The sequence below is a fragment of the Zootermopsis nevadensis genome, unplaced genomic scaffold (genome assembly GCF_977971745.1).
Source record: "Zootermopsis nevadensis isolate Lab colony 2312 unplaced genomic scaffold, Znev_1.0 Znev_ptg000024l, whole genome shotgun sequence".
Classification (NCBI taxonomy): domain Eukaryota; kingdom Metazoa; phylum Arthropoda; class Insecta; order Blattodea; family Termopsidae; genus Zootermopsis; species Zootermopsis nevadensis.
The window spans coordinates 4,084,568-4,102,863 of NW_028259156.1; the positions used below are offsets into that span (position 1 = coordinate 4,084,568).

At 36.2% G+C, this 18,296-nt stretch overlaps 2 protein-coding genes across 2 annotated transcripts in view; one reads left to right on the forward strand and one right to left on the reverse strand.

The window, feature by feature from the left end:
• Nucleotides 1–427, reverse strand: part of hlk (hulk) — a 119,714-nt gene extending 119,287 nt beyond the window's left edge. Inside the window, exon 1 of the mRNA XM_022071922.2 lies at nt 185–427. The gene's annotated coding sequence lies outside the window, so the exon portion shown is untranslated. The remainder of the gene's footprint in view (nt 1–184) is intronic.
• Nucleotides 428–2,202: 1,775 nt separating this feature from the next.
• Nucleotides 2,203–16,366, forward strand: cn (Kynurenine 3-monooxygenase cn). The gene is made up of 11 exons (XM_087354835.1): nt 2,203–2,330; nt 6,468–6,537; nt 7,802–7,992; nt 9,730–9,778; nt 10,532–10,619; nt 10,986–11,157; nt 11,741–11,992; nt 12,597–12,686; nt 13,560–13,697; nt 14,553–14,714; nt 16,230–16,366. The coding sequence occupies exons 1-11, from the start codon at nt 2,274–2,276 to the stop codon at nt 16,353–16,355; spliced, it is 1,395 nt and encodes a 464-aa protein (XP_087210961.1). The 5' UTR covers nt 2,203–2,273; the 3' UTR covers nt 16,356–16,366.
• The last annotated feature ends 1,930 nt before the right edge of the window (nt 16,367–18,296 follow it).

Genomic DNA, 18,296 nt, shown 5'->3' on the forward strand with positions numbered 1-18,296 from the left:
ATCTGTCCTGCTTTCATCTTTACGTAATCGTTATGTGGCCCATTATACTCAGGTGAAATAACCCCTTGTGTCTGAGTGAAAAAAAAAGATTTTCCTGCGATGCTACTAGCTTTCTATCCCCCTTGTATGTGCTCAGGTAATAACTGTACTTGTCCTATCAGGATATTGTACGAGGACATTTTACCTTGTCTGTTGTTTCAATGAAAATGTCGGCTTGGCAATCCGGTAACTTGAAGTCAGTCCTTACGAGGCCGACGCCTTGTAAAAGGTGAACACTTGACTTCGGGTTTTAGCACTGATAATGTCTGATCATATTGGATTTCCCAATTTTACTGTTTCATTTATTAACATTCGCCATATTCGGGAGTAATTTCGTATCGATACATTTCAACAGCATATCACTCACACACACGCTCCGTGGTCTACGCGCAACTAGTAGTTTTCAGACGGGGAAGGGTGGTACCTCGATGAATTTCCCGGCATAACTTTCGTTCGCGGACTTCAGTTTCTTTTTACTAAATTGGCTAACGTGTGATTACGTCACTGAAGAGGGAAATTCGGCAATTGTACTTTCCTCACCTCGTAGATATATTTTGAAGTAGACATGATAAAATCAAATAACACTTCCGTGTTTTTAGTATATATGCAGAATAAAATTAGGCTTTTTTTAATGTTCTCTTGTTTATATACGATGAAACTTGGTCTCTCATAATAACGGAAGATCACAGATGACGCTATCTGAGAACAAACTTCTGAACACGAAGACAGAGAAAACTATATAATAAGAACATTATGATTTCGTACTCACCAAAAACGTACAAAAACCATAATTTTGTCTGTAGTTTTGTACGGGTATAAAACTTGGTCTCTGACACTAAGGAAGGAACGTAGACTGTTGGTGTTTGAGTACAGGGCTCTGAGGATATATCTGGACCTAAGAGGGATTAATTTCTTGGAAGCTGGAGAAAGTTTCATAATGAGGAGCTTCATAAGTTGTACTCCTCGCCAAATTTAATTAGACTGACCAAGTCAAGGAAGATGTGATAGGCATGGCATGTAGCTCGCGTGGGAGAGAAGAGGAATGCATACAGAGTTTTCGTGGGCAAACCAGAAGGAAGGAAACCACTAGGAAGACTAAGACGTAGGCGGAAAGATAATATTAAAATGTATCTTAGGACTAGAATGGTGTCATATGGAATGGATTCATCTGGCTCAGGATTGGAACCAGAGGCGGGCTATTGTGAACACGGTGATGAATATTCGGGTTCCATAAAATTGTGGGAAATTCTTGAGTGGCTGGGCAACGGTTGGCTTCTCAGGAAGGACTCAGCTCCATTTAGTAAGTACGTAAGTAAATACCAAAAATGAATAAGTTGATTACTCATGAAGAAATACGTGATCAGAACAAATGTCACGCATTAGGGACATCAGATATGAGGCTAACTGAGAGGCATACATAGACATCGAAGGATGAAATCGAAGTAGATCAGACTGGGTTCCCCCGACTTATTACACAGTGGCGAACTTACATAACACTCAAGTAATTTTAGCTTCTGAAGAAGGACTCTACTTCGTGAAGCCAGTTAATGGGGTTTGCACATAGCGATAGACAGCGTCTGGCAGATGTGTAGTAGCTGATTGAGTAAAATAATTATCACCCTGTATAGCTGTTCATTTCGTCTTTCTTTAAATAGTGTTCAGATTTTCTTAATACCAGAAAAACCTAACTCTTACAACGACTCTATGTTACTGTATTTTATTTGTTTCATTCGTGATGGTGCTTGACAGGCTGACAAAAAAAGATTTCCAGGGATGCTTCCAGGCTTGGCAGCGGCGCTGGGATCGTTGTGTTCACTCCCAGGGGAACTACTTCGAGGGTGATGGATGAATTTAATACCTGAGATAAGTGTACGGGTTTTTATACGCGCAGTCTTGAAACTTTCCGATCGCACTTCGTACAGGGTGTGGACGGATGGAAACAACCTCCCTTTGTAAGGTTCATTATCCTTGTGTGTTACAAACCATAAAATTTGCAATTGAGAACAAGTAAACTAGAAAAATGTGATGTGAAAGTTGATACAACACGTCAGTACTTCTATTCACCTAGAATAAACTAAAAAAGTACCCTGGTGTATGTTGCAAAGTATCACATAACGTTACATAACCTATCAGACGTAGCTCTACCGCAAGGTTTCACTCATACGAACGGACCACCTAGGGCTTCAGCAGTCTGTATCAGCGCTTGAGAAAACCTAGTGTAGAACCGTCACACAATGCAGGAAGAAGTAGGACGAAAGAGATTTAAAGTGGCCATAATCGGAGGAGGACCGGTAAGTCAGTTCAGTCGTACGTATTTTAACAACGATGTCATATATCAGTAGTGCAAACTTTTGAGTTTAAAATGACAGTATCGGCTTAGGTACTAGTATTTTGTATAAAGATAGATATATTTTATAAAATATCATTCATGTTCCGTATCGACTGATCGATTTACATTTTCGGAACATTTACACAACATGTTTCAGTTCTTATAAAACCATCATCAGGTGTAAAATATATCTAAGAACTTAAAACTCAATTATGATTTCTTTAAACTACAGAAATCATAATTGAGTTTTAAGTTCTTAGATATATTTTACACCTGATGATGGTTTTATAAAAACTGAAACATGTTGTGTAAATGTTTCGAAAATGTAAATCGATCAATCGATACGGAACATGAATGATATTTTATTATCTTAATTATAAGAAATTTTAAATATTGTGATCAGACGGATTAAAATAAATAATTGTTATAATATTCACAATATGACGCAATTACACTATCTTATATTTTATAAAATAAATTTTTCTAGTGTTATTTTTTTTAGAATACAAACATAGCTGGCGCTCTAGCGGACTATTTCTACACTATGTTTTCCGGACAACGCAACCGTAAGGCGAAATTGTGTGTTGTGGGTCGGTCGGACTTGACGGGAAGGATAAATGTCGAATTCTTTCGGCTGTGGGGCCTATATTTCGCTTTCGAGTTCATTTATTTCCATAAGTAATGAACCATTTAAGATAATCGTGTCAGATTCGGTATATACGTAAATCATAATTCATAAACATACATGAACCATATTTTAGCCTGTGTGTCGAAACTTTTGAGGTTTTATTTGAGAATTTAACGTTGTAAAAAATTAATCTGTACGTTGTATAATTAGTAGTGGGAGTGTCCCGTTAAAATTCAACGGGAAATATTTCTTTCGTAGTTTCATCCATTATCGCCTTTCTTCTTTTCGGTAATTCTACATAATTTAGAAGTACTATTCATTCTGCCATCTAGAGTCATTATTTGGAACTTAATGAAGACATACGTTAAAAACAAAACCCATTTTAGACAAAAAATTTGAAATATAGAAACAATTGGCTTCTACATGTAAACAGAATGCAGTGAGACAGACTTCCCAATTATTGCAAAACAACACACCATGATTACTAAGAAATCCTGGAAGACCGCAAAAGAGACTTTAAGACTACGAGGTCGCAATGGGTCAATATAACCTAACTCTTTGACTGTTTGGGAAATAATGGAATATTATCATTTTATGAGTAATAACACTTTTCGAATCTCCTTTGTACATCCACCATTGAACAAGTCGAAAGTGCTATAAATTATTTCCACAAAATTTCCTTGTAATTGAATAACAGTATCTTTAAATGTTAATTGTAATCATATACAACACTTATTTTTAGATGAGTTCGCATCTAGAAGTTTTAAAATACCCTTATTAGCTTCAACATGCCGGTCTGTACGAGGTGCGATCGGAAAGTTTCCAGACTGCGCGTATAAAAAAAACCCGTACACTTATCTCAGGCATTAAATTCATCCATCACCCTCGAAATAGTTCCCTTGGGAGTGAACACAACGATCCCAGCGCCGCTGCCAAGCAGATGGTGCTTGACAGGCTGACAAAGTAAGATTTCCAGGGATGCTTCCAGGCTTGGCAGCGGCGCTGGGATCGTTGTGTTCACTCCCAGGGGAACTACTTCGAGGGTGATGGATGAATTTAATACCTGAGATAAGTGTACGGGTTTTTATACGCGCAGTCTTGAAACTTTCCGATCGCACCTCGTACGTCCACGTGTAAAGCCTAAAAAAACCCAGATATTCATTAAATTGGTATTAGGTAGATTTAATAAAATTTGAAGATACGTTTTAATTTTTTATCTAACGATACCGGACACATTACCTTAAGACCTAAGTGCGTTTGTGGATGTGGAAATGACTGGTTGCTCAAACCCTGAATGTGGAATCCTTACAAACTAAGCACGTATGTCGAGAAGCCCCCTAGTGTGACACTGTCACAGAGTCAGACAGACACCACACACTCCCATCCAAACAAAGGGCATCGACTCCAAAACTGAAGTCATTCCCGAAGGTCAAATGTCTCTTTCTCAGTCCCAGACATTGTCTCTTAAATTAAATTAAATTAAGAAATGAGTCTCGGTTTACGAACGAGTTCCGTTCCAAGACGTTGTTCGTTGTGTGTATCTTGCATTTCTGAGTTTTAACGATACGTATCGTATTCGTTAGCAGCCATTTTAAAGCATTAAAACCATGTAATAAACATCGAATGGTCTATTCGATACGATTTATTATAATGTATGTATACGTTATGGTTTTCATTACTATTTCGCTTTGAACCCATGATCGCTTAAATTTTTAAAAATATATTTTTAAGTCACCAAATGCAGAACTACCCTTGGCCGTCTAAGATAACATAGGCAAAGCAAGTGGTGATCCTATTATATTATAATAGGGGGAATCACCGATTTATTTCCAACGAGAAAACATTCTACGCGGCGTGGCATGCAAACCAAAGTTTTTATACCGGCTAGATTAGTTTTATTAACCAAGAACAGTTCAGTATAATTATAATATAATAATTTTTTTTATAATTATTATAATAAATAAATTTTTTAAAAGTTTATTTATTTAAATCTTACAATTATGTTCGCTATACGTTTGGCATTTCATTTTATAAGGAACTCTATCTATTGGCGACTTTAAGTTTGAATGAATTGTGACGTTCGTTATATCGAACGTTCGTAAATCGAGCGTTCGTAAACCGAGAGTTGCCTGTATTAAAATACCGCTATTTGCTGGACAAAATGAAAACCTGACAGCACAGTCACATTCGTTAGACATCTAATACCAGTGCAAGAGAGCAATAGTATCCAGATAACGTATTTGAAATTTCATCCGGCTAAATCCAGTTTTTACATTAAACCGGTGGCGCCATAAAAACTAACGGTTGTATGTATAAGTAAACATGATATGAAACAAATTCAGTGTATTTGTAAGCAGGATATTTAAATACTTACGGTATTCTGACTGAAAAGTTTTAAAAAAAAATATATGGAACTTTGAAGAATTTTCTAAAAAAAAATCAGATACTATGGACGTGTGGTCACGGTGGTCTAGCGGTTAGAACGCTGGCCTTGTAATCCTGGGGTCTCGGGTTCGATTCCCGGCGGTGCCCGAATTTATAACTTGTGTTGGGCAAGGCCGTGGTCTAGGCAACACGGAGTTTTCCTCCGTGGCATCCCAACAATTACTCCATTCACACACAGAAGAAGGCAATGGCAAACCACTTCTGGATCATCTGCCAAGAACGTATATGAACAGGTCCCAGTCCGAGAAAAGGGTGGAAGGATCCTGTTCATATGGACCTGTCGTCAGACAGAACACTAAATAATATAAAAAATATACTATGTACGTAAATACAAACAACCTCAATTACCCCATTAGTTTACCTTATTTCAAGAATGGAACCGAAATGCAATTCAGCTACTTCCGGTTTGTACTTGACGTTGTATGAAGTTTATTTATGGCACTTTACAACTGTAGAATGGATTTATTAACTAACAAATAAAACTGTTTACAATTTACGAAAATAATTCAGAATCTTTATAAACTATTTCCTTCATGTGTAGGATTTGAGGTGAGTCTGAAGATTTCTGTCTTCTGGATTGTTGCGCCGTGTAGTGTGGTAGATGTTTACCGACGTTTCAGAGGTCCTTGCTTCTTCCATCATCAGGGCGACTCGTCATTTCCTTGATATATTCGTGTACTTATTTTTCAAGTACAAATTTTGTATTTAAATATTGGTTTTAATAATCTTATGAAATAAGTATAATAAATTAGGATTCCTTTTAATCTGAAAAAATGATATTTTCTAGAGACTTCCCCTGGAATTTTTATCAAAAAAAATTGTTTTGTTTCAATTTGCGGGTTTATATCCTGATCCAGACCACGAGAGCGCAGAGTAAGGTACCTTACGATGAAACACTTTCGTTCCTCGCTAAAACACTGTTTCGTCATCCATAACAATTCTCAAATCTATCTTTCACGGCACAGAACTCCTGTAATTGCATCCTAATTCAGACTTAAATAAACAAAATCATCCTTCTTGTTCCAGGTGGGCTCTCTCAGTGCCTGTTACTTTGCCAAGAGAGGACACAATGTTGATCTATACGAATACAGAGACGGTGAGTAAAAAAACAGCTGTCAGCAAGATGACCAGACAGCTACAAGCACAGTCAATATTCCTGCACATATTTGAGTAACTTTTCAAGTTTTCGTCATGTAGTTTATACTAATTGCTCTTTTACACTTTAATCGCCATGCTTTGCTCTCTTTCAGACTTTAAAATAGTCTATAGACTTTTTATAAAAGACGTACCATTCGAGGTTACCCTAACCTAACATTTTTTAATGTCATAGTGATACAAAATATTGGACGCACGAACATGTGAGGTTAGAATAATCATATTAAAGGAAATAGATATCCAAAACATTAATAAAGACATATTTGAATTACAAGAAAAACAATTTTTCAATTGTATTTGATAGTTGATCCCTTTAAAGCCGAAGCTCGCGTAAATATTATTTAAAAATTCAGTCCGCACCTCAAAGAAAACACAACACTTCTCTATTACAAATATCAATTTTTTAATGTTGTTTATGGAAGTAATCTCTGTTTCCGTGAAGATTATACGGGACTCATGACTAGAACAAAATTCAAAGCTATTTATTGTTATTTTTATATATATATATATATATATATATATATATATATATATATTGACCGCCACGGTGGTCTAGCGGTTAGAACGCTGGCCTTGTAATCCTGGGGTCTCGGGTTCGATTCCCGGCGGTGCCAGAATTTATAACTTGTGTTGGGCAAGGCCGTGGTCTAGGCAACACGGAGTTTTCCTCCGGGGCATCCCAACAATTACTCCATTCACACACAGAAGAAGGCAATGGCAAACCACTTCTGGATCATCTGCCAAGAACGTATATGAACAGGTCCCAGTCCGAGAAAAGGATGGAAGGATCCTGTTCATATGGACCTGTCGTCAGACAGAACACTAAATAAATAATATATATATATATAGTTTCCACTAGGCTTTAAATTAATTGCAGGTGCTGATGCAGAACTACAAAGACTTTGTTAAAAAGTTCATCTTAGATGGTCGAAACTGAGAATTCACTATTTTCAATAAATGTTTGGACAATAAACAGTAATTATTATTTTTTAAAAAATATTTTTACAATTTATTAGCCATCTGCCTGGCTCAAGACCTGAAAGGCGTGCTCAGCGTTGAACTAGACATGTCAACTGTAATTTAGTCTCAAGTTTTATCTTGTTCGCTGTTCTATGAACCCAGCTTTAATTCACTGCCCCTCACACTTAGTTTATTCAGCATAAGAAAATTTGGTCATTCATAACGATCAAACCATTTTGTTACAGATATCCGAAAATCGGAACATGTTAGAGGCCGAAACATAAATCTTTCTTTGTCGGAGCGTGGTATACAAGCTCTGCAAGAGGTGGGTCTTGACAAGCTGGTAAACCACAATGGAATTCCTATGAAGGGGCGAATGATCCACAGTTTGGATGGCGGACAACATCCCATACCTTACGATCCCAGGAGAAATCAGGTGTACTTTACGACAATTAACTGTTTGCTACTCTTACAGTAACCTCTTTGTTATAACACATATGAAAAATTAAGAAGTAGAACATACGACACTTCTTTTGTATTTGAAGTTCTCCAATTATAAAAAATTCAAATACCACAATGGACGTATTAATTACACTTGTTTCATTAGCTATAAAATGACACTTGATATAAAGTCAATATATGCAGACATTTAAATGTTAACTTCTTCATTGACTCCAAAGGCAAAGGACTTTTTAAAAATTACTGCTCAGTGAGTCGACTTTTATCGAACACAAAACGTCAAAACCACAAACACCGAAGCATCCAATTTAGTCTGTTTTCCACAGATAATGTAGGCCTATTATATACGACTCTAAAGGGTTTTGACGACGGTAGTTTACACTTAAACCTCTCGCCTGAAGATGGAGACAGAACGAGCCTCCAAAACGTCAAGATTTTAAAGAACAGACGATGGAAAAAGTCCTGACAAAGAATAATTTTAAGTTTTAAACTATTATATACAAGTATATATTAAATCTTGTCCGTCTAATCACAATAAATTCTTATTAAATATTAAAATATTACAATAATTAACATTTAAAATATTTAAAATATTAAATCATTTAATATTTTAAATATTTTAAATGTTAATTATTGTAATATTTTAATAAACATCATTTAATATTTTAAATGTTACTTATTGTAATATTTTAATAAACATCATTTAATATTTTAAATGTTACTTATTGTAATATTTTAATAAACATCATTTAATATTTTAAATGTTAATTATTGTAATATTTTAATATTTAATAAGAATTTATTGTGATTAGACGGACAAGATTTAATATATACTTATTATATCACAATATGACGCAACTTTACCATCTTATTATATACAACTTAAAAATGTCACCTTCTTCCGTATCACTTCCTGCAGGTATTCCGACTAAATGTAGCTTATACTTCGCTAACTGTTACTATTTATTTTAATAAACTTCAGATGTTGTACCTTCAAAAATATTTCTCCATGCCAAAGTATATGACCAAGTCTAAGGCATTTTGTCTATTTACAAAATAATAAATATTTATAACAAAAAAATGCATGTAAGACTTGAGGTTCTCACAGCGGTGAATATGAAGATTTCTGTCTTCTGGGTTATTGCGCTGTGTAGTCTGGTCGATGTTAACCAACGTTTCAGAGGTCATACTGCCTCCGTCATCAGGGCGATGAATATATATATATATGGTTAACATCGACCAGACTACACAGCGCAATAACCCAGAAGACAGAAATCTTCAAAAAAATGCATACTTACATAACTTACTCGTGTATTAAGTTACTGTTATGACGAAAACTAATGAGCATTATTTTGTGGTATAACATTAGCGCTTTAAAACACTTGCTTTAACGTTCATTAACCGTATATTTTTCCCACAGAGTCTATGGATTTCGCATAATTCTAAGAATAAACATCCATTAGTTCCATAAACAGAATTAACGAATGTATCTTTGTAATGAAGACGCCTTGTGTTTGCGTTACAAAGTTCTTAAAATATTATTTACAACCTCTCTTTAATCATGTTATAGGAAACGTCGATATTTGTTGGAAATAAAGCTTAATTAATTTTAGACAATTGGTATTTTCTAAAAAGAAGAAATTTAAAATAATTCATAAGTAACGTAGTTCCTAGCCACTTGTGATACATTGTAAAGAATTTATTTCCCTTTCAGTGCATTTACTCTGTGAGCCGCAGATATCTGAACGAGGTCCTCCTAACAGGTATGGACAAATGTCCTTGAAACGCCTAATAATAGTCAGTCTACTAAACAAGAAATTCTCCGCCTTTTAATTTTATGGAACTCGAAGATTCATTAGCGTGTTTACAAGAACCTTATATCAATTCACAAACATGCAATATTTCTAAACGTTCTCCATAACATTATGACATAATGGCATTCGAAATTATATGAATACCTAATACCTATAGGTTGTTTACTTGACGCAGGATGAAGTAAGCTACGTTTAAGGGTTGGCATCGCTGCTGAATAGCAACCGATGAAGCCAGACGCTCTATGACGTCAAGCTATAGGAATTAATTTTAAATTTTCAAAAATCCCTGCCATTTTCATGTCTCAGATTTAAGTTCATATATGTCTCAAAAGTTTCCTGTCCTACACAATAAAATCCCACACTGAAATATCTGTATTATGTACGTACTCAAATTTGTCTATACCATTCAAATAAAAGGGGAAGTTTTGTGTAAAACCACTTTAAATAAAGATTATAATAAAATTATTTGTTCCAGTATATTCAACAAAACACCAACAACGTGAACGACAATAAAACTTAGATAACGTTATAGAAAAAATGTTAACAAGGCACAGCTTATAAATAACACAGTTTGTGGAACGTTAGACTGTGTTATAGAAACTGTTAATGATAGTCTATGAACAATGAAAATTTTTTAAAAGTGTTGTGATAAAACGTTAATTTTGTTTGCATTTTGTCTTGTTTTTTTGTTTTTTTAAATAGCGACCGAGAAAGACTTCGATGTGAATCTCCATTTTAATCACAGGCTGATTAATGCTAACCTTCAAGAAGGCTCCATGACATTTCAAATGTAAGCGGTATAAAATGAATATATGTAATGTCAATACAGCCCTAAAATAAGAAAAATGTTAGTTTTCACAGATAAACTATTGGCGAGTTCTTTTCTATAACTCATTCTTTGAAACAGTACTTTAAAACATTCTGAAGAGACAAAATATTGGCAGTACTATTCAAAAGATGTTATTTAAAAATTAACAAATAATTAAATAATTTATTTAAAATTAAAACACAACATAAATGCATTTTAAAAACTCTTGGTCCTACAGGTTGGGGGTATAATTGGAGGATTAGTGTCACAACCTTAGGAGATATTTCATAATTCATAATACTGAGAATAATTTCACCCATAATAAGATATGACAATCATCACTTACAGGACAGATACCAGCGAAACTGTAGTGCAGAAGGCGGACCTGATTGTGGGAGCAGACGGCGCGTTCTCCACAGTGAGGCGCCATTTTATGAAGCAGCCCATGTTTAACTTCAGCCAGACCTACATCGAGCATGGCTATCTGGAACTCAGCATGCCACGTGGTCAAGATGGCGAAGTGAGTGGTCTTGTGTCCTTCAAAGAGAAAATTGATCAGAAGTCAGCATCCTGAAAATGTGCTATCATTTTAAATCTAAATTGAATTAATGCTGTTCATGGACTTAAGATTTCTATTCAAGAAAGTCGATAAGAATTACAAGAGTGTGACAAGGTTCGTCTTAATAATCTTCTTCTTCTATGGCGCTCCGGACCGCATTCGGTCCACGGCCTCAATTCTCCTCTTCCATTCGGTCCTCTGTCACATTACAAATTTCTGAGGGTACTGCATTTGGAGATTTTTATACACATTTTCAAAACCAACTTTGCTGATTAGGGTCCTTCTTGAGAAGCTAATAGCCCCTGATCTCGCTAAAGATTACCTGCCCCCACCCCGCAGCTTGAAGACCAATCGTCACCAGCTTCCCACAATTGAGTATCCAATACTTTTGCTAACATATTTGCTGTTTCTCATACACTATACATTCATTTGTCAAATAACAAACATTAGCAGGTGTTATTTTTAACAATATATATATATATATATAAAGACAAAATCTCCCAGTTCAAATATACACACCTGTGTCTGTTTTGTTTACTTTCAGTTTATAATGGAGCCTAGCTACCTACATGTCTGGCCCAGAGGGAATTTCATGATGATCGCAATGCCTAATCAAGATCGTTCGTGGACTATAACACTGTTCATGCCACTTCCAGATTTCTATGCTCTGGACTCTCCAACAAGACTTCTCAAATTCTTCTCACAGCAGTTCCCAGACTCAATTCCTCTCATTGGCAAGAATCGGCTTATAGAAGATTTCTTTGCTGCAAAACCTTCTTCCCTATTATCCATAAAGGTATTTCAGAGAGACAGCCTACGTTAGCGAACACTGCATCTGACTCACATTGGAATATACATCGGTTGGATTTTGATTAATGTCCTTTGCAGTTACTGCTACGGTGTACACAAAATATTTTAGCTAATGTCTGGTCTTGTGTTACCTCCTTAAATGCGGGAGGTTTCACGAGACCGAATCCAAATAACGAGATCAACTGAACCCATAACCTTGAGGGTTTTGCTGCAGTGCAGACTTGTGTGAACACCAACAATATTTACCCTGACTCTCTTTAGTATAAGCCAGATTCTTAACACAGGGACAATGCTTGTGGCTTTAAGCATTTGACGTAAATTCCAAAAATACATCACAATCACTTGAGGTTAATTCTTTTCAGTCTTTGATTTCTGGGTACGCCAGTTTTGCCAATGGGTTTTCTCTCTTGTTTTGAACAGACTATATTAATTTTTAGTTTTGGAAAACAGACATGAAAGCAATTTATGAGGTAAACTACAATAAAAATATCTTCCCTTCACTTCATCATCAAATTTTTTTTAGCCATTTGGCATTATTACTTCAACTAATCACAATATAAACTATAATAAAATATTTGTTAATCTTCCAGTGCAACCCCTATCACTTAGGCAACACAGCCATCATCATTGGTGACGCAGCGCACGCAATGGTGCCCTTCTATGGACAAGGAATGAATGCCGTAAGTGCATAGTTTTGAAAACTGCTTTTTATAATTCAGATTAGCTGCTTTTCCTATCGCTAGGCACTAGTCTCAGAGTAAAGGTAATATTTTATGCCGTAGAATCGAGATTATGTTCCGAGTGCCTCCTACACCAAACTAATGCAATCAAATAAGTGGGAAGTTTAGGAATTACATGTAGTTCACTTTAACTTATTCATAAATTTTCGTTCATAGCCGCTTACCTACTGGGATGCCGGCAGCGATCACAACCCTTAAACAATGCTTTATGTTTACCTTTGTTATATACATTATACACGTAACATACAAATACAAACTCAGATTACTGACAGAGACACAAATGCACAAGTACAATTAAATTTATTGCATCATTTCCTATATAAGCACATTAAAAGGCTGTGTACCTGGTAACCGGTCACGTTGACCATTTGCTCGACTCGAAGGCTGACTGCCTTGACGGGTTTTTCACGATTCCTCAGTCCCTCCAGGCAAGTTTTTGGATGGCACTTTAAAATACGTCAAGACCACTTCCCATCATATTCTTCCTAATTCATCATACACAGTCTTATTTCGTGTTATGAGACCTATGCAATTGAAAAGCATCATTAAATACATAAACAAACAAACAATGATAAATCTTACATGGTTGTTCATAAATTTCATCATGCTAAATATCTATATATTGACAATTTAGAATTTTATATGATCACAAGTAGAGGATTTACATAAATATTAAAGTTTGCTGGAACACGGGAATTTTTCTACTTACATATTCAACACCGTTTACTATCAGAATTCAAATCCTGCTCCCACACGACACACTTATGCTATCTCTAAAAGTTTCTACAAATAACACAGTAAATAATATTTCAGGGATTTGAAGACTGTCGCTTGCTTGACCAGCTGATGATGAAGTACAAGAACATATCAGATGCACTCGAACAGTTCTCAGTGATTAGAAACAGCGATGCTGAGGCCATCTGTGATCTAGCAATGTACAACTATTTTGAGGTAAGAACACGTGCTAATCACAAGACATTCTATGCGCGTCTACCTGTCGTTTGATTTCAAGAAAATCGTGTGATGAAATTCCTAAACAAATCCAAAATACTTCAACATTACAGCAAGGGGATTTAATTTTTCTAAACAGAATAAGAGACACAAGAAATGCATACAAAAATATTGCGGGGAAACATCTTAGAAAACTTCTATTTTGAAGTTCGTTGATAAGATAGAAGAATACGAGCATTATTAAGGATCTTGTGGTGACAGGATACGAGGCGGGTGGAACAGGTTCAATTTCTGTCGCCAAAAGTAAAACTTTTTACAACTGAATACAGTTTAGTCTTCAAAGTCGTGCATACCTTTGGTATTTCACACAGTTCTGTCTCCATCAGCAACAATTTAGAAGCAGTCTACTTTATAATTAACTAACTATATTATTTGTACCTGATATGAAATACATTTACATCATGCATCAGTATTATTTGAGGCATCAATAGTACAGACAGGTTTTCTGTTATTATTCTCACTCCTTTCAATCAAACAATAGGATCATACCTTGAAATCGCCTACAGTTGCATCCTGTAATAATTTCCAGAGCATACGATTAAAGGACTTTGTACAGAAGTCTTCCTTCATCTGAATAAAAAATATATCAAAATCTTAGCATTAATGGTAATAACAGCAACATATATTTATATTAAATGAAAATTATTAATCAGTTATGATCTCACACTTGCTTACAATAAATTATTTTAACACCTTTTTCATAGATAGACATTACAATGAAAAAATATTACTTGAAGTTAAAATTTTATATTTTGGAAGAGCTAATACCATGTTACCACCTTACTGTTTTTGCAGATGCGTGACCTTGTGAATCGCAGGTCTTTCCTGCTGAGGAAAAAGGTGGACAACTTCCTGTTCTGGTTGTTGCCAAATATTTGGGTCCCTCTGTATTTGTCTGTCGCCTTCACAAATATTGGATATCGACAGTGCATGGACAACAAGCACTGGCAAGACAAAGTATGTCTGTACATATTTTTATCAAAACTATTTTGTGCAGATAATATGGACACTTTATATACCCGTGAAGGCTTAAATTATGTTCCAGATTCATTCTTCGTGATTCGCGTATCTCACTAGCCTTGACGTTGGTTAAACGTACCAAAAATATTTAAATTGAGCTACACAGCTCAATATCTATATTTTACATCATGTACCATTTGTGGTATCAAACATTTTTATACAAATCAGAATTACAACAGCCAGCATTTACACAGTGTCACCTCTTAGAAAAAACTATCTAAAACAACATCAAAATTTCTTTGGAGCCTTCGGGGCAAAGAACACTAAAATTTATTTAAATCCATTCAGTAGTTTCCAAAAAGAAACATTCAGATAGACAGAGAAATATTTTCTTTATGCATTCATTTCATGCAAAGAAGACATCGAAACAATATTCATAAAAATTTGTGAGTTTTAAGTACATCATTAATTTATGTTGGTTGGGAAGCCTGAGGGGAAGAGACCACTGGGGAGACCTAGACGTAGATGGGAGGATAATCTCAGGCGGGATCTATGGGAGATAGGAGTTGAAGGAGACTGGATTTCGTTGGCCTAGGACAGGGTCCGGTGGAGGGCTTTTGTTAGTTCGGTGATGAACCTTCGGGTTTCATAAGCCATCTGGTTGGTTGGGTCCAATATTTGGGAAGCCTGAGGGGAAGAGACCGCTGGAGAGACCTAGACGTAGATGGGAGGATAATGTCAGGCGGGATCTATGGGAGATAGGAGTTGAAGGAGACTGGATTTCGTTGGCCTAGGACAGGGTCCGGTGGAGGGCTTTGGTTAATTCGGTGATGAACCTTCGGGTTTCATAAGCCATCTGGTTGGTTGGGTCCAATATTTGGGAAGCCTGAGGGGAAGAGACCACTGGGGAGACCTAGACGTAGATGGGAGGATAACCTCAGGCGGGATCAATGGGAGATAGGAGTTGAAGGAGACTGGATTTCGTTGGCCTAGGACAGGGTCCGGTGGAGGGCTTTTGTTAGTTCGGTGATGAACCTTCGGGTTTCATAAGCCATCTGGTTGGTTGGGTCCAATATTTGGGAAGCCTGAGGGGAAGAGACCGCTGGGGAGACCTAGACATAGATGGGAGGATAACCTCAGGCGGGATCAATGGGAGATAGGAGTTGAAGGAGACTGGATTTCGTTGGCCTAGGACAGGGTCCGGTGGAGGGCTTTTGTTAGTTCGGTGATGAACCTTCGGGTTTCATAAGCCATCTGGTTGGTTGGGTCCAATATTTGGGAAGCCTGAGGGGAAGAGACCGCTGGGGAGACCTAGACATAGATGGGAGGATAACCTCAGGCGGGATCAATGGGAGATAGGAGTTGAAGGAGACTGGATTTCGTTGGCCTAGGACAGGGTCCGGTGGAGGGCTTTGGTTAATTCGGTGATGAACCTTCGAGTTCCGTAAGCCATCTAGTTAGTTATTAATTTATGTTCATTCTATTGATAATGAAAACAATCTTTATTTTCAGATGATCTGTCGGGCAGTTTCGATGCTCTTTGTACTTGGAATGGTAGTAAGTGTGGCAGGAGTCTATCAGTGGTATAATGTATTTTTTGGAGTGTATGAGATCCTACGCTATGTTCTGATACTATGAGAAAGGAAAACATAATGCGTCGCCACATGCCTATAAACCTTCGCTTATGATTCAAGTTTTATAATTTTTAAATGCTGAAAAAATAACGTAGACTAGAATGACAGCGTAGGAATAAATTTGACAATAACTTCATTGATACAGCCACTTTTGCACATGCCACAAATAGCCAGTGTATCACGTAATTATAAGATCACATGATACAACTCTTTTGAAGAATGTGAAAGTAAACATTTATAATTAAATTAATTTTATGCAGTTATATATTATTTAAAAATGCTGAATTAAACATGAATGTATGCTATATACTTTTATGTAATATAAACAATATGTAGTTTCGAAAGTGATACCTACCCATCCCACTGTATAATCCTTGGTATTTGGTCTTATCAGTCAAAATAAAAAGTTGTAAATTACAAAACATTGTCTTTCTTCTGAAAATCTCAGCATGAAAAGTGTGAATCTCAATCATCTAAACAGCAGTTAAAAATATTACCTAAAACTTTTCTGTTCTTTCAAAATGTCCTACAACTAAATCTCTGGCATTATTATTATTATTAAGTGTTCTGTCTTACGACAGGTCCATTGCTCTGCCCAAACAGAGCTCTCCAGTTTTCCCTATTCTCGGCTTCTCGTTTTAATTCCTGAAACGTCATCTTCTTTCCTTGTTTAAGGTCGTCGGTTAGCTGTATCAATCTTCTTCCCAGTCCTCGCTTTCCTTCAACCTGGCCTTCGATGATATCACTCAGTAACCCATTCCTTCTCATAATATGTCCCAGCCAGTTAGCTTTCCTTCGTGTAATCGCTTGCAGAATGTTTCTTTGCTCGTTGACTCTCCTCAATACTTCTTCGTTGGTCACTCGATCCGTCCACCTGATCTTCTCTATTCTTCTCCAACACCACATTTCGAAACTCTCCAGGTATTTCTGTTCCTTCTTCCTGAGTGTCCAAGTCTCTGCTCCATACGTAACACTTCACTAGTTTCTTCATCATCTCCAAGCCCAACTTGCTAGTGAGAAGTATCCTCTTCTTGACGAAAGCTGCCTTGGCCATGGTTTATCCTTGCTTTTACTTCCTTGGTGCATAGGGCATCCGTCGTGACTAAGCTTCCCAAGTACTTGAAATGCTCCACATTCTCCATCTGTTGGTTTTCAACTACAACGTTCAATGGTTCTGCTCTCGGTGCTATCCTCATTACCTTTGATTTTTCAATGTTGATTTCCATTCCATACTCTCTACCTGTTTCCACTAACTTGTCCATCATGTTCTGTAATTCCTCTACAAAAAAATAATTTTTGATGCAATAAGCAAAAGACTTCTTTGTAGCTGAAAAGGGGCAAGACAGTTTTCTCTGTGAAACTTGGCTGCTAGCAGGACCACCGTCCCAGGTAATACATGAGTAAATATGGAACAGCTGAGAAATGATATGGACAGGGGGAAAAGTGAGAAAAATGTTAAGTTCCCTCCCTAAGGTGTGCATATTTATGGAAGTGACTTCTTGAGATGTTACTCATAATTTACTTTAAATTAATATATTTACTAATGTTAGATCTACAAAAATTAACTCGCAACAGCAACATTTATGTTTTACACATTCAAGCAGGAAATTTAATTTACACTAAGGGTATTTACACATATCAGTCTTTGATCTCAAAATACGTAATAATTAATGACTATTCCTGATACACATAAAACTAGGACATTGTTCATTAAATGGAGTGATAAATTGCTTAAAACATTTATCATATATCATGGGCCTGGCACAAATTTTGAGTCAACAACACAACCGACAATTTTAAATCAAATAAGATAATTAAGAACTTGATTGGAAGAACAAAATATATTTTTTGTCATGTACGGAGTCTACCATATCCTGTTTGTCCAAGATGGCCATATTTAGTAGCGATGACAATTATACGCAAAAATTCCCAATTCAAGACAATT